Source organism: Mastomys coucha, unplaced genomic scaffold (assembly GCF_008632895.1).
Source record: "Mastomys coucha isolate ucsf_1 unplaced genomic scaffold, UCSF_Mcou_1 pScaffold5, whole genome shotgun sequence".
Taxonomy (NCBI): Eukaryota; Metazoa; Chordata; class Mammalia; order Rodentia; family Muridae; genus Mastomys; species Mastomys coucha.
The window spans coordinates 74,321,585-74,348,733 of NW_022196911.1; the positions used below are offsets into that span (position 1 = coordinate 74,321,585).

The window sequence follows — 27,149 nt, forward strand, 5'->3', positions numbered from 1 at the left end:
CGCCTGCCTCTGCCTCCCAAGTGCTGGGATTAAAGGCGTGCGCCACCACTGCCCGGCGGAATTAACAGTTCTATTTTGCAAGGTTTTTATAAAGTAAATGAACTAGTGTACATGAGCATCTAGCATACTTTCTGGCACACATCAACAATATGCATTAAACAGTTGGTTTTTCTCCCTTCAAAAATGATAGTCTTTTAAATTTCTTTGTTTGAGACAGAGCCTCACTACATAGCAATGGCTGGTCTATTAGGCCAGGCTGGCCTTGAATTCAACAGAGATTTACCTGCCTTTGCCTCCTGAGTACTGAAATTAAAGATGTGTTCTCCTATACCCCGCTTTTGGATCCCCCATGTGACCTGCTACTGCATTTTCCCTCAGGACCAATCGTGGCTTAGCTACATCAAATCACCAGTTGCCTCTTAAGACTGGCACTCTATATATACCAAGTATGCTGGTCCTGAGATGCTCTGGAGATGGATCTGAAGCAACGGAGAAGCTGGTTACATATAAATAAGCCAGTGCTCTCTCTCCATCTTCATGTCCATACCCCACTTCAAATATTCCTACAGAAATCACAGGCACTTTTCTGAGAGAGCTCAGGAGCTCCAAAAAGTGTTTGTGTCTACTTGTCTGTATTATGAAAAAATTCAATTTCCACCACATTCAAAGACTGTTATTTCTGCTTTTATCATGACCATTTTGCAAACAAGAAAACTTAAACCCTCCCCAAACTAAAGGCATATCACTAGAAATTGTCAAGAGCCACGGGGCACACCCAGCTCTGCTCTCAGCTGCCTCTTGCAAGCCCCGCTGTTTGAACTGGTGCTGCTTTCAGGAGTCGGCTTGCTTTCTTGCACTGCTCACTTTGCCGCTTGACATCTCTAGAACTTAATGACTTTAGACATTAATAAACAACAGCTTGTGATACGACAGTTGTTGTTTTCTTAAAAGTCAGATCTTCAGTAAGTGAACTTTTGAAGTTTCCTTTGAAATAAATGTTTCTCTACCGTGGATACTTTCACTGGAAAGGGATACTGTACAGCAGGTCTGTTCTCTGATGCTGGTGTGGTCCTAGGGTAAGTTAGGAAATAAGGAACTTAGCAAGTATTAGACATCATTACATTTCCAAAATCTAGGAATCTTGATTTATAAAGTTAAAACCAACAATTGGAATGGTATTTTGAAACTTACTCAAATATACACCAGTCTAAGTAGTTTGGGGGGACACAGGAAGTTATTTCCCCAGCGCGGGGAACTGAATTCAGGGCCTTGCACATGTGGCAAGTGCTCTACCATGAGCTATAGACTCCTATCTAGCCCAGCAACACTTTTTGAAAAAAATTTTAAAAATGTAATTTGTGCCTGTAATTCTAGCCCTCAGAAGATAAGACAGGAGGACTGTCATGAGTGTGAGGCTAGCCTATTCTAGAGTGAGACCCAATCTTAAAAGAAAGAAGGAAAGATGGGGAGAGGAGGGATTTCATGAAGGATAATCAGCAAGTCAAACAAAACCTGTCAAGCCAAGCAGCTTCCAGTGAGCCACACCATGTGTATGATAGTCTTAGTTTAACCAAATAAACTCAGGCAAATTTCTTTCTTAAAGTGAGAATGGAATCTTGGCTGATGTTATTAAGGTTTCTGTGTAATCAAGTACACAGACTCACAAGAAATCTTTTTTGATAGAGTTTTAATTACAGCAATTAAAATAGTTAAGTAACATGTGAAGAGTGAGGCAGTTCTTTTCACATGAAAACAAAACAGTTCAATCCTAACTCCAAGTAAAATTTCCATGAATCTGCCATGTATCTCAGGGTTAGCTGAGAAGTGGTCTTTCAAAGTACGATCAGCCTCTTTTCCTATGAGTTTTCATATCTTTAAACAGCTATAAGCAGACTAGCTCTATCTTACCCTTCAGGACTATCCTGTCTTTGTATGAAAAATAGTTTTTCCTACATCCTAACCTAAACATTAAAGGATAAAAACAAAACACTTAAAATCAAGGGCCAATGATTCCTTAACGTAAATTACTTATATAAATTATGCTTTATTTTTGTGCTGAATATTGGAACTATTCCTCAACTAAATACCAACATTTGCTTTGCTTCATTTAATATTAATTTGTCAGTTTATAAATCTATAACCCACTTAAATCTGTTCATGGTTCATTCACAGGAAGGGTTTAATTTGTTCAGTCTTGGCTATGGTTTCTTTCTAACCTAATTCTCCCCACAAATATGTTCCTTTCTGAGAGTTGGGTTGTAAACTTAGTTTAAATTCTCAGAATCAAAAAGACATCCCAAGCTAGGTGTGGGGAGCACTTGGAGGCAGAAGTAGGGGATCTCTATGAGTCTGAGGCCAGAGTCTGAGTTCCAGGACAGCCAGGGCTACATAGAGCAACTCTATCTCAAAAACAAAAACAAAAACAACAACAAATAGAGTACACCCTGCAATTCCAAGCTGGCCTGGAAGTTAACGAGTGTGGTGTTTTCTAATTTAGGGTCTAATTATGTGTAAATCATAACTGTGGAGTGTAATTAATTTTCAAACCTCCAAGTCAAATTTTGCAATACTGGACTCTGAAGTGATTAATACACTGTGAAGCTGTAGACTATTGATCTCAATAGTGAAAGTGTAAGACTCCTAAGAGGCATAAGGAGAATCTATAAAAAGAAAGCAAAACATGGAAGGAACATAACTTAGAATCTGCGGCAACCCCTTCAGCAAAGACATACTGCTGCTGCTTTTCAGAGCTTGGCACCCCTAAAACTCACTGTTGCTCTTAACTAGGTCAGTGAAGCAGGTCTAGAAAAGAGTTTCCCCCAAACACCAATTTCACTTACATTATCATGTTTAAAAAAACACAACATCTTCAATTCCCGGAAGACTCTTTTGCAAGAGACCAGATTCTGGAAGACGTTGGGCATCTTTTTGAGTGCTACTCTCTTTCCATCTCTTGGATCTGTTACTGACCTAAAGAAGCAATATTTGGGGGGAAAGGAAGGGAAAAAGAGAAATCAATTCTAAACTTTTGTCTCCAATGTTTCAGAGATCATGACAAATATTTTGTATCTTAAACCATTCAATGTCAAATCCACATAATAACGCTAAGTACAGGCTTCAGTGTGCAAGATGACAAGAGTCCATACAAAGAGAATGTCTAACCACCCAATCCATCTGTATGTTCTTAAAGAAAACCTTATGTGAAGCCAAATTTGGTGACACTGGTTTGTAATCCTAGCACTTAATGAGGTTGAGGAAAGAGGATGATGAGTTTGAGGGAGACCCTGCCTCAAAGAGGTCTCATATACTCTCTCTCCCTCCTCCCTCCCCCTCTCACATACATATCTACCAATACTCTAAAGGGTTCACCTGAGTGAGGTAGGAATATCATCAGGAAAGCTGTTTTCAAGACTGAGGGTAACAATAGCATAGGACAACATGGTCAAATAAAAATCCAGTCATATTTTATTTTCAGGACCATTTTCAACATTGAAGAGATATTCGAATACAGTTTACATAAACTGGCCTCTCATATAGGTGCACATCTGTGGTTACTCCAGTGATGGTCCCTTCCTCTGAAGTCTCAGTGTTAGCTTGGGGATCCTCGGGGTCCTCAATGGTGGTGCTCTTTGCTTCCAAGCTCTTGCTGTCCTCATGGTTATGGCCTCCATGACAGCTCACACTCCCTTTCATCTTGGGCTTCTAAGCACCTGCACCACCAAATTCCCGCACTGTATTACCTCATTTTTGAAATAGCTCTGTGAAATTCCTGACGACTCAATCCATACAGATTAAACCAAATGCTTTAAGTCATTAACTATTTGACAGCTGATGTCCATGAGCTGCAGCTTCTGTCTGGCCCTGCTCCCCCAGGGTAGAATCCTGCTGATCACTGTTAGTTCTTGCTCTCCTCACCTCTCTGAGACTTGGGTCATTTAAAACTGAGACCCATGTGCCATCAGGTTCTTTATCCAAGTTACTAATTGAATTTTAAAGAAGAGGACTTAGAGCTGCTCTCAGCAGTGGATACAGCACCAGAAACCATATATGGGAGTCACAGCCAATCATAATCTTGGGTACAGTTATGTGATTATTTATCCATTCAATTAACTATAATCACTCAATTTCCTTATCCTGTTTATATAAAAAACGAAATGACCATCAAATTCCGCCTTCCTGAAAATGAAGCATCCCTGTTACCTATACCTGCTTCACCTTAGTGACCCTTCTAAGTGCTCTTGAGACCTTCAAGGATGCATACCTGTATTTGTAAACAAGAGCACTGCTCTTGATTCTGATGACTGGAAACTTGCTAAAACAAGCATTATCTCTTTTTAGTTTATTTTTTCCTAAACAGCATCTCATGATGTAGGCCAGCCTGGCAGTGATCCTCCTGCCTCAGACCCCTAAGTGCTGGGATGACTGGTGTATACCACACAAAAGACTTTTTTGCCTTTCAGTCCTGGAGATCAAACCCGGAGTCCTGTACATGCCCAACAAGAGCCCTTCCACTAAGCTATGTCTCTAGCCTTAGTTTCCAATAGCTTGAAGTATAGCTAAATTAGTCCAGGGATTGATATTAGAGGTCACTACACAGGAGATAAAAAGCAAAATCTACACCACCACTTAAAATCCACATAAAGTCTGAAAATCAAGTAGAAGAAACCAAGTGTAAGTTACAGTCAGACTCTCATTAGAGCCAGATTATACACTTCTGACAAAGACTTGCCTTGGGAAGGCATACTAGGAGGCAGGAGGTAATGCCTCCAGGCACTGCAAAGGGGGGTCTCCCAGGCAAAGCTCCTATTTCTCATCAGATATTGAGTTTTGGCATGCAATGATTATTTTTACCTAAGTCAATTGTTGTTATGATGGTTGCCAAATAGTACTTTGACAGTTTTAGTATCTTAGGCAGCCCATTCAGTAAATACTAGTTTAGAAGTAGATAGCAAGGTCTTCATATAGTTCTTCTTCCTAGCCCGACTTGTTTTACTACTGGTTATCCCGTTGTGGTAAGTAAGCTGCTCTCTGGTGGACCCACACGGTAAACACTTACACAGGCTTAAGGCTACTACTGTGTCTTATGTAAAGTTTTAAGGTAAAATTCACAAAGCAGCATTTTACTCCATTATTAATGAAGAAGTCAGTCAAGCCTGTGGCTGGTAACAATTTAACTCTGACTAAAGCGAATGGCAGTGCAGGATTTATGCCATGTTGAGTTTGTTCTCCTAACTTGAGGTAGCAGAAGCTTCCCTTCAGAAGAACCAATACAGCGAAGCACAGGCAACTGTGGAACAGACAACTGTGGAAGAACAATGCAGGGACTTCTTTATTTGATCTGTTATTCAAAAGGCTTGCTGAACTTAGTTTTTCTGCATGGCAATGCCCTCGCTCTTCCAGCTGCGCCCGTTAATGAGGCTCCACAGCTTCAGAGATAACGGACACTTATGACACCTTTTTTTATTTTGGGAAAAAAAAGAGCCATTTTTAGAACTATAATTCACAGAGTGGCCAGTTATTTTCCCTGCTAAATACTAGAGGTCATGGGCTGGCGAGATGGGTAAGACCACTGACTGCTCTTCTGAAGGTCCTAAGTTCAATTCCCAGCAACCACTTGGTGGCTCACAACCACCTGTAATGAGATCGGATGCCCTCTTCTGGTGTGTCTGTCTGAGCAAGTGGGGCCAGAGGGAGCTGGGCCTGCAGAAGTCCTGAGTTCAGTTCCCAGCAGCCACACACATGATGGCTCAGGGCCATCTGTACAGCTACAGTATACTCATACACACAAAATTAAAAAAAAAAAAAAAAAAAAAAAAAAAAAAAAAAAAAAAAAGAGGTCATACTCTTTTTTGTGCACTTGGTTGATTTCCTAAAAGCATCCCTGTTATACTAACATGTAGAACTTCCTAAGTTTCAAATTAGTATTTAATGCATTTATTCATTCATTTATTCCTTCTCTCCCTCTATCCTTCTTTTCTCTCACTTAGCCAAGGATCACTTTGAAATAAAGTATTATTACTCCACAGAACCTGGACATTGCCACACAACGACTTCAATCACAGCCCAATGAAAAAACTGGAAGGAACCAAGATGAATCTTACCCCTGGAGAGACTTTCCTGAGCACCTTGAACTTGCTAAGTAGTGGAGGATGACCTAGGATTTCTGATCCTCTACCTTCTGAATACAGGTGTATGTCAACAACCTGGTTTATGTGGTACTGAGGAACTGAACTCACGGCTTTGTGTATGCTAGACAAGAACTCTATCAATGGAGCTATATCATAAATCCAATACTTGATCTTTCAAGGACCATGATAAAAACTGAAATGCTGTAAGAAAGAACTATTCTTTGCATCTGCCCAAATAATATCAATCCTTTTTTTCTGCACTTAGGGCACAAGTTCGACTATTTTTAAGATGTCAGAAGAAGCCACAGGCCATTTTTTACAGCTTGTCAAAAGAGTACAACCACAAAGCAGGAAGCTTTTTAGATCTGTGGTGGTCACTTTAAAATAAAATAAAGTATTCTTCCTCCAGGGAACCTAGAAATTGTCACACATCTGCTTCCGTCACAGACAAAACCCAAAAGCTGGAAGGAGCCAAGATGAAGCTTTTCCCTGGAGATACTTTCCTGGACACCAAAATGCCACTTAAAACATGGTTAAACCAGTAAAAACACTTAAAAACTGTTGCTTAAAATACCACTAAACTGGTTGGCAGGAATCCCCAAGAAACTTATGTTCCTCATTCATTTTTATGTGAAGAATCTTTTTTATCTGGCACTCTTAATCTTTCTGAAACAGGTTTTTAGCCACTCGTATCAAATAATTTATAATGAAAAGGCTTCAACTGGATTAACAAAATAAAGTCCTTCTGATTCTACTCACGCCATACTGTCATCACCAATTGGCTAGGTTTTGCTTCCTACACAATTGATCTGTCAACTGCACCAACACAGCTTCCATTCCCGAAAGAGTATCTCTTAACTCTAAACATTTAGATTACTGCTTTCCCATTCATTTTGAAATTTATTTAGAGGTTATTTTTACTTATAGCTGGATTAAGTAGGCAAAGTTTGACGAGTCTAGAATATGCGTGTTTCACTTTAGTACTTGTTATATGTTCAAGGACACAAGAAGCATAACAAGTCAAGACTTGTTCTTATGTCCCACTGTTCTTCTTAGTCAGAATTCCAACAGGTGAGTTTGTACACTGTGATAATGTATAGAGCTGTGTACGTGTGAGGACTAAACCCCTCTCACTTCCTGCACCACTGTGATAATGTATAGAGCTGTGTAAGTGTGAGGACTAAACCCCTCTCACTTCCTGCACCACTGTGATAATGTATAGAGCTGTGTACGTGTGAGGACTAAACCCCTCTCACTTCCTGCACCACTGTGATAATGTACAGAGCTGTGTACGTGTGAGGACTAAACCCTTCTCACTTCCTGCACCTCTGTGATAATGTACAGAGCTGTGTACATGTGAGGACTAAACCCTTCTCACTTCCTGCACCTCTGTGATAATGTACAGAGCTGTGTACGTGTGAGGACTAAACCCTTCTCAGCTTCCTGTACACTGAGATAATGTACAGAGCTGTGTACGTGTGAGGACTAAACCCTTCTCACTTCCTGCACCTCTCAACAACAGAAAAGGCTTTATGTTCTCCTTACTTAGATTATCGGAATCTGAGTTAGCTAGCTATATGCCAAAGAAAACAACCTCTTTCCTATTATGAAAACACCTGTAATGATCACATAATTGTCAATTTATACTACAAGGGAAAGGCCTTTTACGATATCTAAGCCAAGGCAATGAAAATGTTCATCCCCCACCACACATACACACACATCTTCTCGATACTATTGATTAGAAAAAGCAAACATCTACTCTTAAATGAAAGAGTTCAAGGTGAACTCAAATATTCTGTAACTCCGTGTTTACGTAAATGACACCGGGCCACTTTGATCTACAGTGCAACACCCGAGAGTACTGATAAGGAATAGGCAGGCCATCCTGTCAGTCTGCTGTAATTATATTCAAGTATTTTTACTAGTAAGACCTTAAAAAACATAAAACAAAGAAGGCAAACTGCAACATACGTGGAAGTTGGAGGACAGCTTGCAGGAGGCAGTTCATTCCTTCCACTGTGTGGATTTGGGTGTCAAACCCAGGTCTTAAGGCCTGGCAACAACAGCCTTTACCTGCTGATTCATCTAGCTTGCCCAGTACCTTACTTTTAACACTTCTTCAGTCCCCAATCAATAATGCTGGATAAGTTAAACTAAGAACCATTTTACATTAATTCCTGTGGTCTGAAGAATATTTAATTGTTTTTAAGATCATAAATTAGTTCCACCCCTATTGCATATGTTTTACGTGCAGTCACTGTCAAATGTCTTTGTGAGGAGTCTGTCTTGCCTGCAAGAAAATCATCACCCTGGTTTTTCAACAGGAATGTCTTTATGTCAGAGGGTAAATATGATCATGGCTGTTAGTCGCTGTCCTCTCTTAGAAACAGACCTCTGAATATTACATGGGCAGAAACCAGCTGCAATAAAGGAAAGGTTTCTGGCAAAGCCACAGTGGAAAATAATTCATATCTCTAGTGTGCATTTCAACCCCTGTGGGCAGGAAGGGGTCACAACAGGCATTTAAAATCAAAAGCGTGTCACACAAAAACACACTTCTTTTAATCCCATGGACGGCTTCCTAAAGTTAGGTGTTTAGTTAACATTTTAGAATGAACATTCCAAACAAAGAAAAAGATAAAACCATTAACAGACTGGGCAATTTTTGTAGTATATTAGGTTTATAAAGTTGGAAAATATTACACAAAAATGTTCTATTAATGTGGCTGATTTATACAGTGTAACTTTACAGACAAAGTGGGCTGGGGATATCTCTTACCAGAAGAGTGTGGCAAAGGCACATGATGGCTCAGTCCTCAACACAAAACAACAGACAACAGACAAACTTATCTCAAAATAAAAAGTAAGAAAGAGGGGCTAGTGAGATGGCTGAGCGGGTAAGAGCACTGACTGTTCTTCCAAAGGTCCTGAGTTCAAATCCCAGCAACCACATGGTGGCTCACAACCACCCATAATGAGATCTGACGCCATCTTCTGGTGGGGCTGAAGACAGCTACAGTGTACTTATGTATAATTATAAATAAATCTTTGGGCCAAAACAAGCAGAGACTGAGTGAGTGGAGTTGACCAGAGAGAGCAGAGGTCCTAAAAATTCAATTCCCAACAACCAGATGAAGGCTCACAGCCATCTGTACAGCTACAGTGAACTCACATAATAAAATAAATAAATAAATAAATAAATAAATAATAAAAGAATGCATTAAAAAAAAAAAGGTAAGAAAAAACTAGGGCTATAGCCAAGTAGTAGACAACTTTCCTGGGATGTATGAGGCCCTAGAATCATTAAATAGATAGAAAGAAAGAATAATGTCAGGGAAAACATTCCCCTCCATACAAAGAATGGTTATCAAACAATAAATTGCATGGTATAATTCTGACATAAGTATAGACAATAAAAAGAACATATGGCTTACAAGAAGATCCTTAACACTTGTCTACCAGAATGGTAGCAGTGGTCTAACTGCAGCCATATCACTTGAGGTGGAAGCAAGAACATCAAGAGTTCAAAGTCAGCATCAGCTACACAGTCAGCTGATATAACCTGAGATTCACAAGGTGTCTCAAACAACAAGAAACCTGATTTCCCATCACTTAGGAGGCTGAGGCAGCAGGACTGCAGTCCAGGGCCAGCCAGGGCTACTGTATAGTCTCTCTAGGATTGGGAAGTAGGAAGGCTGGGCCAGTTACTAAATTACTATCTCTTGACAGCGAGGCCATCCTGCTTCACAGGCCCTCTGTTAGGGCTAACTCTGCACCTTACACTTTGTCCACTGGCTCAGGTTTCCTAATAGGGATGCTTTAGGATGCTGCCGATAGCAGCAGCTAAGTCCAGTGTATAGTTTTTGACTATTACACAACTAACTGCATTACATCTTCTACCCTAGACACCAACACCAACAACTTCCCCTCAAATGGCAGTACTTCCACTGCATGGGTTTGTAAATTTTAATACATCTAAGTTCTTCCCTGCATTGCCCCTGGTGGAAAGCAGACATTTCTATGGTATCTTAAGTGTTCTCTTCTTGCCTGTTTAATTACCTAGTTGACAACTTTATAACTAACTAGCACTTGTTCATGTTAAACTCTGTTCAAATACCTGGTTGTTCTTTCTCCTGATTGGACCCTGGTGGATATAAGAGTATTCTGAAGACAGTGTTGGAAGTTCCAAGTATCTATACTGAAAGACTAAAATCAATCTCCAGCCTTAATTCATACTTACATAGAAGGGCTGTGTAGGAATTTACAGAGCTTAAGCTATTTTCTTATTTATTTATATCCCATGCATGCGTGCGTGCGTGCGTGTGTGTGTGTGTGTGTGTGTGTGAGAGAGAGAGAGAGAGAGAGAGAGAGAGAGAGAGAGAGAGAGAGAGAGAGAGAGAGAGAGAGTGTGTGTGTGTGTGTGTGTGTGTGTGTGTGTGTAAAATAGGTCCTTCCTTCTGCCAAGTGGGTCTTGGAAACTCAAATTCAACTCAGGTTGTCAGGTTTGGAAGCAAGTACCTTTACTCACTGAGTCCCTTGCTGGTCCCTCATTTTGGAAAGCAGCTGGCATTGCCTATGGAACTATCTACTACTAAAGATGAGTCTACCTGCTGACAGGCAATCTGACTCCTTGGTACACGATAAAAAGAAATGCACTTAGATACTAAAACACGTATGTAAATGTCCATAGCAGCAAACTTTGCACCATCCTTAAAAGTGAAAATAATTCAAATATTCACAAACAGTATGTACTGGATGGTTTTGTGTGCCAACTTGACACACGCTGAAGTTATCACAGAAAAAGGAGCCTCCCTTGAGGAAATGCCTCCATGAGACCAGGCTGTAAGGCATTTTCTCAATTAGTGATCAGGGTGGGAGGGCCCATTGTGGGTGATGCCATCCCTGGGCTGGTAGTCTTGGGTTCTATAAGAAAGTAAGCTGAGCAAGTCAGGGGAAGCAAACCAGTAAGGAGCATCCCTCCATGGCCTCTCCATCAGCTCCTGATTCCTGACCTGCTTAAGTTCCAGTCTTGACTTCCTTTGGTGATTTTCAGCAATGTGGAAGTGTAAGCTGAATAAACCCTTTCCTCCCCAACTTGCTTCTTGGTCATGATTGTGCAGGAATAGAAACCCTGACTAAGACACAGTAGGACATATAAAACCACTGAACATTCATATAAAAAATACTCTACACCAATTAAAATGATGTACTGCTACAACAATATAAATCACAACAATTTTGAAAAAAGGAACTGTACTCTAAAGCTTCACTTCCATAATATTAAAAACTTGAGCAAGGCTGAACTCCAGTGTTCAGGATATATACTTGGGAAACATAAACGTAAGAAAGAAGGGTTACCACAAAAAGCCAGGATAGTGGCTACCCTGGAGGAGTGAATGCTGGGAGAACACAGGGCATGCTCTGGTGCCAGGAAGTCTCTCACCTGGGTGGGGAGCTACAGAAGTCTGCGCTTACTATAAACCATCCAGCCCAGCCCTGTGTGCTTCTGTACACGTGTTACTATGTAACTAAAAATTAATTTTTTGAGACAAGATTTTACTATGTAGCTCTGGCTAGCCTGAAACCTATGTAGATAAGTCAGGCTGGCCTTGAACTCAGAAATCCTAAGCCGCTGCTTCTCTAGTGCTGGGATTAATGGTGTGTGCCAGCATACCTGGTCTGGTTTTAAATTTATAAAAAAGATTTAGTTAATCTTATTTTATGTTTATGAATGTTTTTTCCTGCATGTATGTATATAGATCACGTGCATGCCCGGTGTTCACAGAAGCCAGAAGAGTGCCGGGTCCCTGGGAGTTGTGAATGTTGTAAGTTGCCATATAGGTTCGAGGAACCAAACTTGGGCCCCTACAAGAGGACCTTTTAATTGCTAGGGTATTTCCCTTATCCTACCTCCACCCTTCTTTTGAGATAGGATCTCACTATGTCATCCTGGCTGGCCTGGAAAACTCACCATGTAGATCAGGCTAGCATAGAATGCATAGAGATCCACCTGCCTCTGCCTCCCAAGTGCTGGGATTATAGGCGTGTGCCACCACTTGACTAAAAATGCATTTGAAACAAACTGCAGTTTAATTTCCTAGCAAAAACAAAAACAATAAAAAAACATTTTAGATTGAAATACGTATAATGAGTAATTTTTTTAAAAAAGATAACCCTGTCCATTATTTTCCTCACCTACACATATCCACAATAGCTGGACAGATTTGTTACAGCTCTTCCTATGCTGAAGGTTTGTTCTGAAAGGAGGACTAAATTCTATCATTTCTAGAGTTTTAGTAGAGTTTCAAAGGAAATTCTTGCTTAAAAAATTCACTTGCTTAAAAAAAAAAAGTAAACATTTTCTTCATCATTACACAAGCACATGCTATTAAAAAGATTCCACAGCAGAGAGCTGTCAGCAGAATTTAAGAGTACAGTCCCACCCCGATCTAATCACACTCTTCCAACTTCTTCCATTGTGAAACAAAATGCTGAAGCAGCTACAATATATAAATGTGCTTCAGGTTTTTAATTAGTTAGCCTGTTAAAAATAACAAAACAAAAAAATATTGTCAAGACAAGAGGCAAGACCTCCAGCTGTGGCAAACTGAAGAGGTCAGCAAATCCTTGGCCGAGAGCAAGTATAAAGCATGACAACAATTCGGAAACCAACCATGTGGGGGCTCTAGGAAATGGCCAGCATCAAGTGACAAATGTACAAGTATTTATGGAAAAAGTACCAACTGTAAGAAAGAACAGTGGGGGTCAGTGCTTACTTTGTGAGGCTGCTCCAGTCACCTGCCCCACTCCAGTCACCTGCCCCACTCCAGTCACCTTCCCCGCCTTTACAGAGCTTAGCGTACGACCTGAGCAGGGAGGCAGTGAGAACTACCTTTCTATCCAAAGGCCCTAAGGTGATTTAAAGAGAGATGGAGGACACCCAGTGGGCTTGTGCAGAGAAGCATCAAGTACCACTGAAGAGGGGCAGAAGGCTAACATCCCTGCTAGCCCCAGGCAGTCCTTCCAACAGATGAACACAAACCTGGAATTTCAAAAAGGTATTCTGCCTTCTTATCTCTACACAGGTCTGGGGGACTGGAGACTGAGTATGTGCTCGCTCAAAGGACACTGGAGAAGGCCCAAACTCTCTACATACACCAGGCTGACTCCAAGCCTCCTGAGTGAGGAAAACAAAGTGTTAAGCCCACACTGAGACTCAAAGAAAGCAGTAAACCTGGGCTGAAGAGATGGCTCAGCAGTTTGCAGCACTTGTTCTACCAGAGGACCCAGGTTCAACTCCCAACATACATATGGCGGCTCACAACTATCTGAAACTCCAGTGTCAGAAAAGACTTTGTACTATGTGCTTTTAAATGGTGATGCAATTGTGAAAGACCATGGGACTTTTAAAGTTGTATTAAATGAAGGCTGCATTAGGACATGGTCACGAGCTTGTTGGGGCCAGGAAGTAGAATGTGGTGGTTTGATGAGAACGGCCCCCACAGACTCATGTTTGGATACTTGGTCCTCAGTTGATTAAACTGTTTGGGAAGGACTAGGAGGTGTGGCCTTGTTGAAGGAAGGGTATCATCAGGGGTGGGCTTTCAGGACCCAGTTAGCTCCCTTGTGCTTGTGGATCAGATGTAAAAAGTGTGGTGCATTTTTATAACAAAATAGTACTCGATTATCAAGAAAAATCAAATTGTGAAATCTTCAGAAAAATGATGGAGCTAGAAACAATCATTCCTAAGTGAGACATAGGACCCAAATGACAACTTTGCTTTTCCTTCCATGTGAATGTTATATGTGTGTACTACAACAACAATAACCACAAGGCTAGGTTCCTAGTAAGAGACCAGGGAGTGGAGAGGGAATCTCACAAAGAGGTAGAAATAGAATATAGGTTATAGAGAATCAAAAGGGAATATAGAATAGGGGAATTAAACAGAGAAGGCAATGAGAGGACAAGGTAAAGGAGGGATTATGGGAGGAAATAACAATAAAAGCTTTTTTAAAAAGCCATATGAAAATCTACTACCACAGAAGCTTCCTAAACTATATCTATATGAAGGAATTTAGAGTCACCATGTAATTAATATAAGAAAACAATGCTCCAACTAGACATCTTAAGCCAACCAAGTAACCCCTCCAGTGCCAGAAATGGGTTACATCTTGCTGAATTATTGGCCAAAGGGGTCCCATAGGCCCCCAGCCCCAAACACTACAGGCCATTGTCAATATTACTGGTTATTCTCTATAACGTGATGCTAAGGCCCTATTACTCAAGACTAGCATTCCTGGTGCTAGAAGGTATTTTGCACACTCTCATCCAGTTGGGAGTGGGGGGTGTCTCTGTGTTAATCACCACCTACTGCAAGTAAAAGCTTCTCTGATGAGGACTGAGTGATGGGTGCATTGACATTGATCTATGGGTACAGCAATATGCCATTACAAAGGTTCTTAGCCCCTTTAGCAGGCTGAGGCATAAGTTTCATCTCATGAAGTGGGCTTTAATTCTATTTTTCCTTAAAGTGGCTGGTTATTCCCATAACATTTGTGCCACTGTTGCACTAATATAACTTGCAAGCACATCACCACTGTAGGGGCAGGGTGTGTTGCGTGTTACTTCTCTACTCTGATAGTGTGGAAGATGCCTTCCAGTGTCATAAACACTAGTCAGTAAGAATGAAGCTTTAGTTAGGCACCAGCTCAATTTCTTCATGTTTGATGACATAAGCAAGTCGTATCTTCTGAAGGATTTTTGTGGTGGCAGAAGCCTTTGCATGCCTAGCTGCAGCAAAAGCAGTACGCACACTCTAAGTGCTGAGCCATCTCTCCAGCCTCTGGGCAAAGTAACTATTAATAGCAGACATCTAGAGATGATTAAAAATTAATACAAGCCATTTCTACTTTGATGATGGCTTATTAAAAAGTTCAAGTTCTTAAAAAATGAAGAAGATGGGAAGAAAGGAAAATTAAAAATGCAAAAGACAACAGGAAACAAAACTTCAGTATAACTTATTATCTTAAAGATAATTATCATAACCTGAGACATACAATTAAAAAGAGAAAAGGGGGGAGGCAGGGGGTAGACTGAATGGGCATATAAGCATACACTTGTGATCCCTACACTCAGGAAGCAAACAGAAGGGCAGAGAGCATGGGTTATATGCCAAGACCCGGTTTTAAACAAACAAACAAACAAAAAAGCAAGGACAGTTAAATCTTTTTCACAGATAAACAATGCCCACCTACATGGTGTCTAAAGTCACTTTGAACATAAAAACAGGTAAAATAAAATGAAAACAAAAAACATACCAAGTAAAAAGCAAGCCTAAGAATATTTATGTTAAAATCAGGTGAAACAGACATCAAGAGAAAGTTTACAGAGGAAATAAAGCCATTTTGTATACATAAAAAGGTAGTTCATGGGCTGGAGAGATGGCTCAGTGGTTAAGAGCACTGACTGCTTTTCTGAGGTCCTGAGCTCAAATTCTAGCAACCACATGGAGGCTCACAGCCATCCATAATGAGATCTGATGCCCTCTTCTGGGGTGTCTAAAGACAGGTACAGTGTATTTACATGTAGTAAAGAAAGAAATCTTTGGGCCGGAGTGAGCAGGGCCAGAGCAAGAAGAAAAGGTGTCTGAAGACAGCTACAGTGTACTTACTTACATATAATAAAATCTTTACATATAATAAAAATCTTTAAAAAAAAAAAAAAAAAGCCGGGCAGTGGTGGCACACGCCTTTAATCCCAGCACTTGGGAGGCAGAGGCAGGCGGATTTCTGAGTTCGAGGCCAGCCTGGTCTACAGAGTGAGTTCCAGGACAGCCAGGGCTACAGAGAAACCCTGTCTCGAAAAACCAAAAAAAAAAAAAAAAAGGTAGTTCATGGGTAGGCCTTGGGTTTATTATATGCATTATCATGTCCTCATGAGGACAATTTAACTTATTTTCCTTCTAATTCCCTTTTATTTAGTTACTTATTTTGATCCCTGTTACACTGGCTAGATATCCTAGTATATACATAGCTGCCAAAAATAATTATACTGTATACTTAAAATGAGTAAATCCTATTGTATGTAAATAAAGGCTAATTTTAAGAGAAGACAAAATGAGGAAAACAAAAGAAATAGTTCTCTGCTCTTTTAATAAAAGAAATGAAATTGAAACTATGAACTATTTCTCATGGACTTACAAAATTTATTCTAATGATGGAAGGTGTTAATTAGCACAGCATTTTTAGCGAATAATTTGGCACTGTATACCTAGATCTTTAAAAAGTGAGTGGACCTTCTGACCTAGCACTTCTATTTCTGGGAAGTCTAACTACAGAAACAATTGAATCAAATGAGACACAGGCAGAGTGGCATTGAAAAGCTTTGTCTAGTTCTGATGAGTAGAGGGAAGAACCTTGTACACCCAAATTAGTGTTTGCTTAAATAACAAGATATCCATCATTAACAAACATGTGTCCTTACTGAGGAATGAGGATGTTAAGCTCTGTCAACTAGTACAGCAGACCTACCACAAAGAAGGAAGGAATGAGCCTGTTATAAATCCCTGGAACAGTGTGAGCAACCCCAGCACTAAAGAGGCTGAGCACAACTGCTCCTCTCCTGCATTCCACTTTCTACTCCAGGGAGTTACAAGTAACTACCATTATAGCATCCAGATTTACTATTAGAAGAAAATTCTTAATTCCTGCTCCCGTTAGCCTGCTATGAACACACGAGGCTATCATTTCTGCTTATCTCTTATGATAACTGATGGAGGGATGGTGACCCCAGTACCCAGGAGGGAGAGACAGGTAGATCTGTGAGTTCCATTCCAGTCAGGTCTACATACTGAGATGCCATCTCAAAAACAAACAAAAACAAACAAACAAACAAACAAAAGATTTAAAGACTTTAGTCAAATGTCATTCAAATGAACATATTTGATTTCAAGAGCACTCTGACCTACAAACTAAGTTGTTTCAGTAAGTTACTTAGTTTACCTCAAACAGATCTGAGTAAAAACAAGCTATGTGTATACTTTTTACATTAGGGCTATCCAAACTGTAACGAAAAGAAAATGTTACAGTGGTAGACCCGAACATTTCTAGTTCTAAGGTTAATTAATTAATCTATTAAAAATCAGTTAATGTCTCTGAAAAATATAGAATTGGAAAGTGCAAAATGTCAAAAAACAAATGTTCTCAACTACTTAGGGGCATTGTAAAACAGCTCTCTGGTTGAGGGTTGGGGACAGGATCCTTACATAAAACCTACATGGGGGAAAAAAGGGTTGAATTTAAATGCAGAGAATTAGCCCTTTAGTCCCAGCACTCAGGAGGGAGACATAGGAGGATCTCTGAGTTTGAGACCAGCCTGGTCTACACAGCAAGTTCCAAGGAGGCCAGGGCTATACAGAGAAACTCTGTTTATAAAAAACAACAAAACCAAAACAGAACAAAACAAAAACAAAGATGGTGCTAAATACAGAGTGCCATCCATGGCTTACTCTTACAATTCCATCACTCAAGAAGCAGAGGCAAGATTGGTTCAGATTACTCTGGACTACACAGTAAAAGAATTCCATGTCAACCTGGGAAGACAAATAAATAAGAAAATAAATTTTAAAAAAACCGAGTGATGTTCACTATGAAACAAAAATGGAAATTCAATCGGTCAAGGGGATAGAGGCAAAATCAAATGTGACAAATGATCAATTCTCAATGGCTTTCTAGCTGCTAAAGTTTAAAGCCAATTATCTTCCCTGGAATACTGAAAATATATGTACACTTGTCATTATAACCATATCAGATATACTCCTGTAGCTTTTGTAATTTCAAGGTAGGAAAAAAAAATGTTATCAACTATTCAATGCAAAAAATAAAAAAAAGAAAAAGAAAAAAGAAAAGGAAACCCAATAACAAAAAAACCCAAAAAACCAAAAAATTGTCCTGCTTACTTTAAAATAGTTACTCAACACCACCAGATTTAGGAATCTAAAATCAGGAATTCAGAAATATAGTATCCAGTAATGTTGTTATTTGTATAAGTAAAATACAACTAAGGTTTTACTTAACAAATAAGAACTAACCAATTTTCCCTATAATTTAGTTAACATAACTCAATTAAGAAAATAATTAGTCACACATGCAAGCTTTTTAAGTATAAAGATTTGAATTTATTTGCCCACTGATAAATAAACTAAGGTGTATACAAACAGGAAAAGATAAAACTCACTAAACTTTTTTAAATAAAAACTATTTAGGAACATGGTCATTCAGGAATGTGGTCAATTATAAATTGTAGCATAATTTAAAGTTTTTTCCTAGTCAGAAAGTAAGCCTTCTGCTCTCCAGTTACTTGCATGAGTTACATGATGGGTGCTCTGTGTTGTTCAAGCATGACCCAGCTTCACAAGGGTATGGGGGCAGGGGCAGCTCATCCTGGTACTGTCTCTCTCCAAGCAACAGAAGAGGATGCCTGTAGTTTGTAACAGAAAGGATCAGATTTTTCATCTGTCAGTTGGTGAGGGATTCCTTCAACCATTTTCCTGACCACACCCATATGTAAAAGTAGATTCATTAGGGCTCATTTCTTTTCAACATTTTAAGTTTTATTTGTGGGTGAGCACACACACACACACACACACACACACAGAGACACACACACAGTACACATGTGAAGCCAGAGGACAGCTTAGCAAGAACTGGTTCTCTCTTCACCATATGGTCTGGGGATCAAACTCAGGTCATCAGGTTTGGCAGCAAGGGCCTTTACTTGCTGAGCCATCATGCCAGCCAGAGGCCTCATTTCTTTACTGAGGAAAAATAAGATGTTATACATATATAGATACACACACACACACCACACACACACACACCCCTACCTTTCCTGCCTGTTTGGAAATGGAAGTTGGGATGGAGAATTAGAGCAGTGCCTGCGAGATCGACATGGTCTTTATGATGATGATGATGATGATGATGATGATGATGATGATGTAATTTTATGTGTACTGGTGTCTTGCCTGCATGTATGTCGGGGTACCATCTGTGTGCAGTGTCTGCAGAGGGTGTCAGATCCCCTGGAACTAGAATTATAGAAGGTTGTAAACTGCCAGGTGAGTGCTGGGAATTAAACCCTTGTTCTTTGGAATCCATGATCTTAACCATTAAGCCATCTCTCTAGAGAGATGGACTGTTGACAGATTTATCAATGGCTCAATAAAAGTCTTCCCCCCCCCCCCAAACACACACAGGGTTTCTCTGTGTAACAGCCCTGGCTGTCCTCGATCTCACAAAGTTCTGCCTGCCTCTGCCTCCTGAGTGTTGGGATTAAAGGCATGGGCTACCATACATAGCTATAAGTTCCCCTTTTGATGCTCAGATTCCAATTAAGGCTCTTTATCTTTCTCAAACCAAATATAAACGGCAGACATTTCACCTCCTTCTATATTCCTTTATTATAACCTCTAAGTTCCAGAAATCTGAGGCAATACTGAAGTATCAAAAAATATATAAGGAAAGTTCCTTAAAAAAAAAACAAATCTCAAGTTTCTACCCAATGAGTTAGTTACAGGGATAGTTTTGCAGCGTTCACTCCCTTCTGCGTTCTCTAAAGGTAAAAAGCTTTACACATTCCAAAAAACCCTCTTCAAAAGTCAGTTCCTATTTCACTGACACCCACTTGCTTTGTAAACCACATTTGCCTGAAATGTTACCACGTGATGGATTTTTCTAAACTAAGTATATCTTTGACCTATACAAGAACACCTGTACTGACAGTTTCTGGAATGTCATTATTTAATAAAGCACAGGACATTTGGAACCCATGAATTCTCCATTCTGTCGGGGAAGGGAATGCATGGAGGAGGAAGAGAGGGTGTACAGAGAGCAAATATGGCCAAAACACATATATATATATATGGAAAGTCACAATGAAGCCCATTAATTGGTGTAATTAATAATTGTGATTTTAAAGTAAAATAAAAACCTTACCTAATCCTCAAAAAAACAAAACAAAACAAAACCTCCATTCTGGCTTTATGATTTTAACCTAGGTGCAACAGTTAGAATACAGACCCAAGATAAAAGGACAGAAATACACTTAAGGAGAAAGATGGCTTTTCTATTTATGCCAGCTATTTTAGAAAATCCTAGAATACTTAAAGTGAGTGTCTCAATGCCATCTGGCCGTACTGCTGATGTAATTCTAAACAGCAGCAACTTTAAAGACTTATGCAGATTTTCCTTTGTAAAAGCAGATACATTAAAAGCTGTGCCATAGCCACTGTGGTAGCACATACCTTTAATCCCAGCACCCAGGAAGCAGAGATAGGCATACTTCTAAGTTCCTGGCCAGCCTGGGCTACATGGTGAGATTCTGTCTCCTACCCCCAGCACAAAATAAAATAAACTTCTTTTTTTGTTTTTCGAGACAGGGTTTCTCCATATAACCCTGTCTGTCCTGGAACTCATTCTGTAGACCAAGCTGGCCTCGAACTCAAAAATCCACCTGCCTCTGCCTCCCAAGTGCTGGGATTAAAGGTGTGTGCCACCACTGCCCAGCTAAAATGAACTTCTATCAGAGCAGTCCTGGGCATGACATGAGGAGTGGTAAGACAAAATATCCATTCCAACTAGATACTTTTTAGTTAGAGAATTTTGGAATTATAAGATACTATATATCTTGATCAAGAAGTGAATTCTATTTGTGCCATGCTTTAGTTTTTAAAGTTAAGAAAAAATGTTATTTTAGCTAGGTATGATGAGACACTCCTTTAATCCCAGCACTAGAGAGGCCAAGGCAATCATATTTGTATAAGTTCAAAGCCAGCCTGGTCCATATAGTGAGTTCCAGGACAGCCAGAACTACATAGTAAGACCCTATCTGGGGGGAGGAGGTACAGGGGAAGCAAAAACAAATAATAATAATAATAATAATAATAATAATAATAATAATAATAATAATAATAACAACAACAACAACAACAACATTATTTTATGTGTAGGGGTATTTTGCCTGTCTGTATATCTGGGTACCATGTGCATACTTGGTACCCATGGAGGCCACAAGAGGGGACTGGATCCTTGGAACTGGAATTATGGACAATTGTGACCCTCCATGTGGGTGCTAGGAAAAGAACCCTGATCCTCTGGAAGAGCAGCCAGTGTTCTTAACCACTAAGCCAACTCTCTAGTCCTGCAATTTGATTTATAACAAAGGCCATGACAACACCAGAATATATTCCCACTACAGTATGAGGTATTGGGATCCTTGTTTTTATAAGCAGAAGCTAGATATAGACATACCATCTTTTCCTATGAGATCTAAATTCCTCCTAAAATGACAGTATGTGACTTATAGTCTGAAAAGTTAAAAAAAAAAAAAAAGTGGGGGTTGGGGGCCAGGATACAATTCCAACTCACAAAGCTGTTAATCTTGGGTTACAAATGGAATGAACCTGACAATACTGCCATGAAGACTTTTCAGCAAACTCTTCCCCAGGGTCCAGACCACTACACAAATTGACTTCTTTGTAGCTAGAGGAGCTTTGCACTTTCAAGAGGAAACAGGAGCTACAGCAGATCTAAAACAGGGAGGCGGAGCTGTAGCATGTGTAACATCAGCTAACGCTGTGTATGACTCCTAGTCTTGTTTCATGAAGAGTCTTTTCCTGGCACTTCTAATTTCCACTTCAGGTGCCTACTGCTTCTCAATGTTTCTTCCCACTTTACTCTCTCTGCCAGTACCCGTATCACATTCTCCATCATCCCCAAAAGACTAGAACTACAAAACAGGACCAGTGGGGAGGCCCTCATTCTACCTTGGGCAAAGAAGAACTGTAAAGATGTGGGGCTGGTGAGATGGCTCAGTGGATAAGAGCACTGACTGCTCTTCCAAAGGTTCTGAGTTTGGATCCCAGCAACCACATGGTGGCTCACAACCATCCACGAAGAGTTCTGACACCCTCTTCTGGTGCGTCTGAAGACAGCTACAGTGTTTTACGCAAGCAGGGCTGGAGCGGGGCTGGAGCAAGCAGGGCTGGAGCAAGCAGGGCTGGAGCAAGCAGGGCTGGAGCGGGGCTGGAGCAAGCAGGGCTGGAGCGGGGCTGGAGCAAGCAGAGGTCCTGAGTTCAATTTCCAGCAGCCACATGACGGCTCATGGCCATCTATCTGTACAGCTATAGTATACTCATACATATAAAATAAATAAATAAATCCTTAAAAAAAAAAAAGAAGGATGTGGATGGAGGACTTCTTGGTACATGAAGACAATGACACAAGAAAATTAACACAACTGGCAAAAAAAGGAAGCAAGATCCTAGGCAATATCCAAGCTTTTGGATTTCACTGTGTCTGAGGCTAGTTATATCCACCTTGAGTCTGACGATGTGAATTAAGAGCTTATGCGGTGACCTTTCAGAATAAGGACCAGTTTACAATCACCCTCACTTTCACCAGCACAAAAATGAGCTTTCATTCCCCTGCCCTCACATTATAAACAATGAAATGAATTCTTGCTTTTAGGTTCCTAAGAAGAAAATAATCAGACTCACAAACTATTTGGTTTTGCTCAGAAAATCACATAAAGATCTAAAAATTTACAACCCTTCAGAAATCTTAAGGTCATTTCATATAAGTAAGAACACGGCATGTCATTTTACTCTCTTTTGGGGGGTACTGTATGTGTGATACATATATGTGACGGTCAGAAGAAGACACGTGTGTCTTCCCTCTGCCTTACTCCTTTAAAAGAAGATCCCCCTCCCTCCCTCTTCCCCCCCCCCCTTTCCTTCTCTGAATCCAAACTCAATACTTCAGTTAGGTTGACTGGCCAGGGAGCTCCTGGGAGCTATTTCTTTCTGACTATCAATTTTGGGGTCACAGTATGTGCAGCCATGCCCAGCCTTTTACATGGGTGCTAGGGATTTCAACTCAGGACCTCACAGTAAGGTCTCATACCACTGAAGCACCTTCTCAGCCTACAGCAAGGCCCTTTGTGTTCTAAAGGTATTAAGGATCACTTGATGGAAATATAATTAGCATTAGCAAAATCTGTGGACCAATCTTATGCTAGTAAGCAGGAGTCTTTTTGTTTTCAACTGTTCTGTCATCCTCTTTACAGAAATGCTTGGATGAAATGCTAACATGTTACAATGCAGACCATATCCTGATTTAGGCAGTCTGACAGCAGACTAAGGCGTAACATAATGTTCATCAATTATTAACACTAGTAGAAACCATTAAAATGTCCAGTACAACACTAATAAATTTGCTGAACAAATGAAGTAAATGAACAGTGGGGGTCTTTAATGCGCAATATTCATGGCAAGGATTGTTACCTTCATTTTCAAACTAGAAAACCGATGCACAAAGAAGTTAAAAAAAACTTGCCCTGGGTCACAGAGAATGACGCTGGCTGGAGATTCAGTTAGCCAACAGGGCTTGACACAAATGTCCTTGGTAGTGGAGGTCAGTTTCTCTCTAACGGTGAAGTTCTATACACAGCAGTCACACAGCTTTCCAAAGACTTTCATGGGCCCTTTGACCACAATTCCATTACCAGATAAACTGTGATCCTCTTGGGAGGCCCATGCAGTAAGTTAAAGAAACACACAACAAGGATACGGAGGGGGCATTAATGGAGACATCCACAAAAGCTCTAGCTTTAGAAATTCTGTTACACACAGATCAAACTAGTTTGGAAGCATGCAATTATGGTTCATCAAGTATATGTGCCTTTCTAGACAAGCATCTGATGAATACTTATAATCTCAACATTTAAGAAGTTGAAGCAGGAGGATTGCAAATTAGAAGCCAGCATAGGCAACATAGTGGGCTATGTTTGAAAGAAAAAAAAAACAAAGAAAGAACATATATCCTTCAGACTCAGAACTATACTTAAGAGATCGATTGTATCGACTGTATCAATTTTTGCATCATGTGCTCACAAGAATATTTCAGTTTGTTTTATTAAGGTACATCCATACCAACTCCCTTACTTTGCTAGGGGAGAATATTTCTCTGAAATCTAGTTTAAAAAGAAAATAACAACAACAACAACAACAAAATGAGCTATTTAGTTTACCTGCTTCTACAAGAAGGCAAGATACATGGTGTGTTTTATTTCACTCACTAGTATCTCCTAACCATTTATTACACAATAGTGTTTATTGAAAAAGTAGCTTTAATGACTTAAACCTAATTAGAAAACAGAAAATTATAAAACATAGCTTATTAAACTTGAGGACGGAATAGCCTATTAAAAATTCCTATGACACTGTTCTAAAAAAATAGTGGCTTTCAAATTAAAAACAAAATTTGTCTATGTGTGTATGTCTATGTATGGATATGCACATGTGAGTACTAGTGCCTATGGATAACCGAAATGCCAGGTTTTCAAGGAGCTGGAGTTACAGGTCCTTGCCTGATGTGGGTGCTGGAAACTGAATACAGGTACTCTGAAAAAGCTATATATGATAAGCCAGCTCTCCAGTTCCTAATATTTATGCTTTTAGTAAGGACAAGGGAATTCCCAGCCCAGGGCTTCCTGAGAGAAAACCAAAACCAAAAATGGAAGAGCTGCCACTTATTAAGTAAATGTTTTAGATCTGTGTTTTTATTTATTTTGTTTTTGTACTATTAAGTCCTTTTTCATCTAAATCCACTTTTATTTGTTATAAAGAAATGCGTGTACTAGTACATGCTTACAGCCCTAGCACTCTTTTGTTTTTGTTTTTTTCGAGACAGGGTTTCTCTGTGTAGCTCTGGCTGTCCTGGAACGCCTGCCTCCGCCTCCCAAGTGCTGGGATTAAAGGCATGCGTCACCACTGCCCGGCCTCCGAGCATCTTTTTAAAAAGGCCAAAAAAAAAAAAAAAAAAAAAAATCACGAGTTCAAGGCCAGCCTAGTAGGTACATTGGAACCCTGTCTTAAAAAACAAACAAACGGGGTTAGAGAGATGGCTCAGTGGGTTAAGAGCACTGACTGCTCTTCCAAAGGTCCTGAGTTCGGATCCCAGCAACCACGGCCATCTGTACAGCTGCAGTGTACTCATACACATAAAATAAATAAATAAACATTTAAAAAACAAACAAACAAACAAACAAACAAACACCAAAGGGCTGAGAAGCAGGGTAGATAGCTCAGTGGTAGGGAATTTATTTAGGAAGTATGAGCTTGGGGTTCAATCTCCAGTAGTGCCGAAAAGGAGAAGAAAAGGCTTAAATTCATGGTGGAATTTCACACTTGTAATCCTAGCACCTGGGAAGCTAAAGTAGGAGATCATCCATAATAAAATTAGAGAAGATGGATAGGGACAAAAACATCTTGAGAGGCATGCCTGTAACCCAGCACTTGTAAGATATAACCCAAGGCCAGCCTGAGCTACAAAACATCCAGACTCACACAAACAAATGACAAAAGAAAACATACACGTACACAAATAAAAACAAAGGGGGCTGGCTTGAAGACTAGTTGTGGAGCATTTGGGCACATGAGCAAGAAGACCCTGGTTCAGCACTGGAGGGAAATAAAAAGAAGAGAAAGAAATGTGTGCACATGTTTTCTGAAACTGCTAATGTTTTAAATATTTCAATGATCCAATTTGCCGGGGGGGGGGGGGGAGGTGGGGGGGGAGATATCACTACTGTGATATACCCTCACCTATCCCCAGCCCCCTTCTTTTCTCCTATGAGTAACACACCAGTCTTAATGCAGTAAGAACAGAAGCATGAGACCAAAAATGAGTTAGTGCTTCCAGGACTATTTACTCCGCTCGTTAGGAATGGGAAGAAAAGGCTGTAAGTGCCACCTAGCAGCAATCCAAAAAGGTCACGCCCTTTGGCAGCACATGTAAGAAAAACCTGTATATTGTCAGCTCTAATGATTTCTGGGTCTTTCTGGTTCAACATGGGCACCTACTTGGCAATATTTCAAAAGATGATAAAATGAAATTCAGAATACAGAAGCAAGTTGGTTGTCAAAAGGAAATCGGATGCTAGCATGACAAGCTTTTTTTTTTTTTGTAAGATGTGTAACAAGTATGCCAGTAAGAAGAAGAGAGTGGCAGACCAGTAGATGTTTTACTTGAATTAAATGCCCCGAAACCTGCAGTGTGTGTTCTGGAGTACTTTAAAGTGACATTTATGAGGGTCTCTTAACAGCACATATGGAATGACCCCACAGATCAGAAGCTCTACCAAAGTCCTATTTTACAGAGTACATTAGAACCCCCTTATCTGTAAGTTGCTTTCTGAAGTTTCATCTGACCACAGTGAACCGCAGTCTGAAATGAAATGAAAATTTCAGGATTAAACAAGGTATGTTTTAAATGAATGCTTCCTGAGTAGAATGATGCATATTAGGGCCTGCCCTTTTACCTCACCTCTCCTAGGACAGGAGTCACCATTGGTTAGCATCCCCACAGCCCATAACCTACCTGGTCCCTTGTGAGTTTGCGCCTACCTGGGCAGTCAAGACATTCCAGTGCTTTCATTCAAAAACCTTTACTTTGCCTAATAATGTTTCCAGAACACAAACATAGTGGCAGAAATGAGACATCCAGGTACAACTGAGACAGATAAACTGTAGAATCATGTGGTAACACTACAGAGCATATAGGGAACACAGTACATCTAGCCTCATACTACATCATGGCTCAGGTATCCACTGTAGGGTCTTGGGACATATAACCAGAGGATAAGTGGTGGGAACTACTGTACCATGAAGGCTCACATAACTAAAATAGGTCTTACATTAATAGGAATAACTTTTATTTGGTAGTTTACTATTGAAATGTAACTATCAGACAGGAAGGGTTATTTTATACCTTATAAAGCAGCTCATAACAACCCTTTACTCAACTCAATGACGTACATCACTAAGGGAAGTATGCTTTAGACACATCTGCAAACATGGAAATTAGACAAAATGTTTGTTACACCTGTATCTGATACATTTTATTAAGATATTAAATGCTATCTAAGTATCTATGTCATACCTGTTTCTGTTATGCTGGATT

General features: G+C 40.0%; 1 protein-coding gene across 1 annotated transcript in view; it reads right to left on the minus strand.

The window, feature by feature from the left end:
• Nucleotides 1–27,149, minus strand: part of Nlk (nemo like kinase) — a 124,763-nt gene that overhangs the window by 51,241 nt on the left and 46,373 nt on the right. Inside the window, exon 2 of the mRNA XM_031351538.1 lies at nucleotides 2,841–2,970. Coding sequence (XP_031207398.1) covers nucleotides 2,841–2,970 — 130 coding nt within the window. The remainder of the gene's footprint in view (nucleotides 1–2,840; nucleotides 2,971–27,149) is intronic.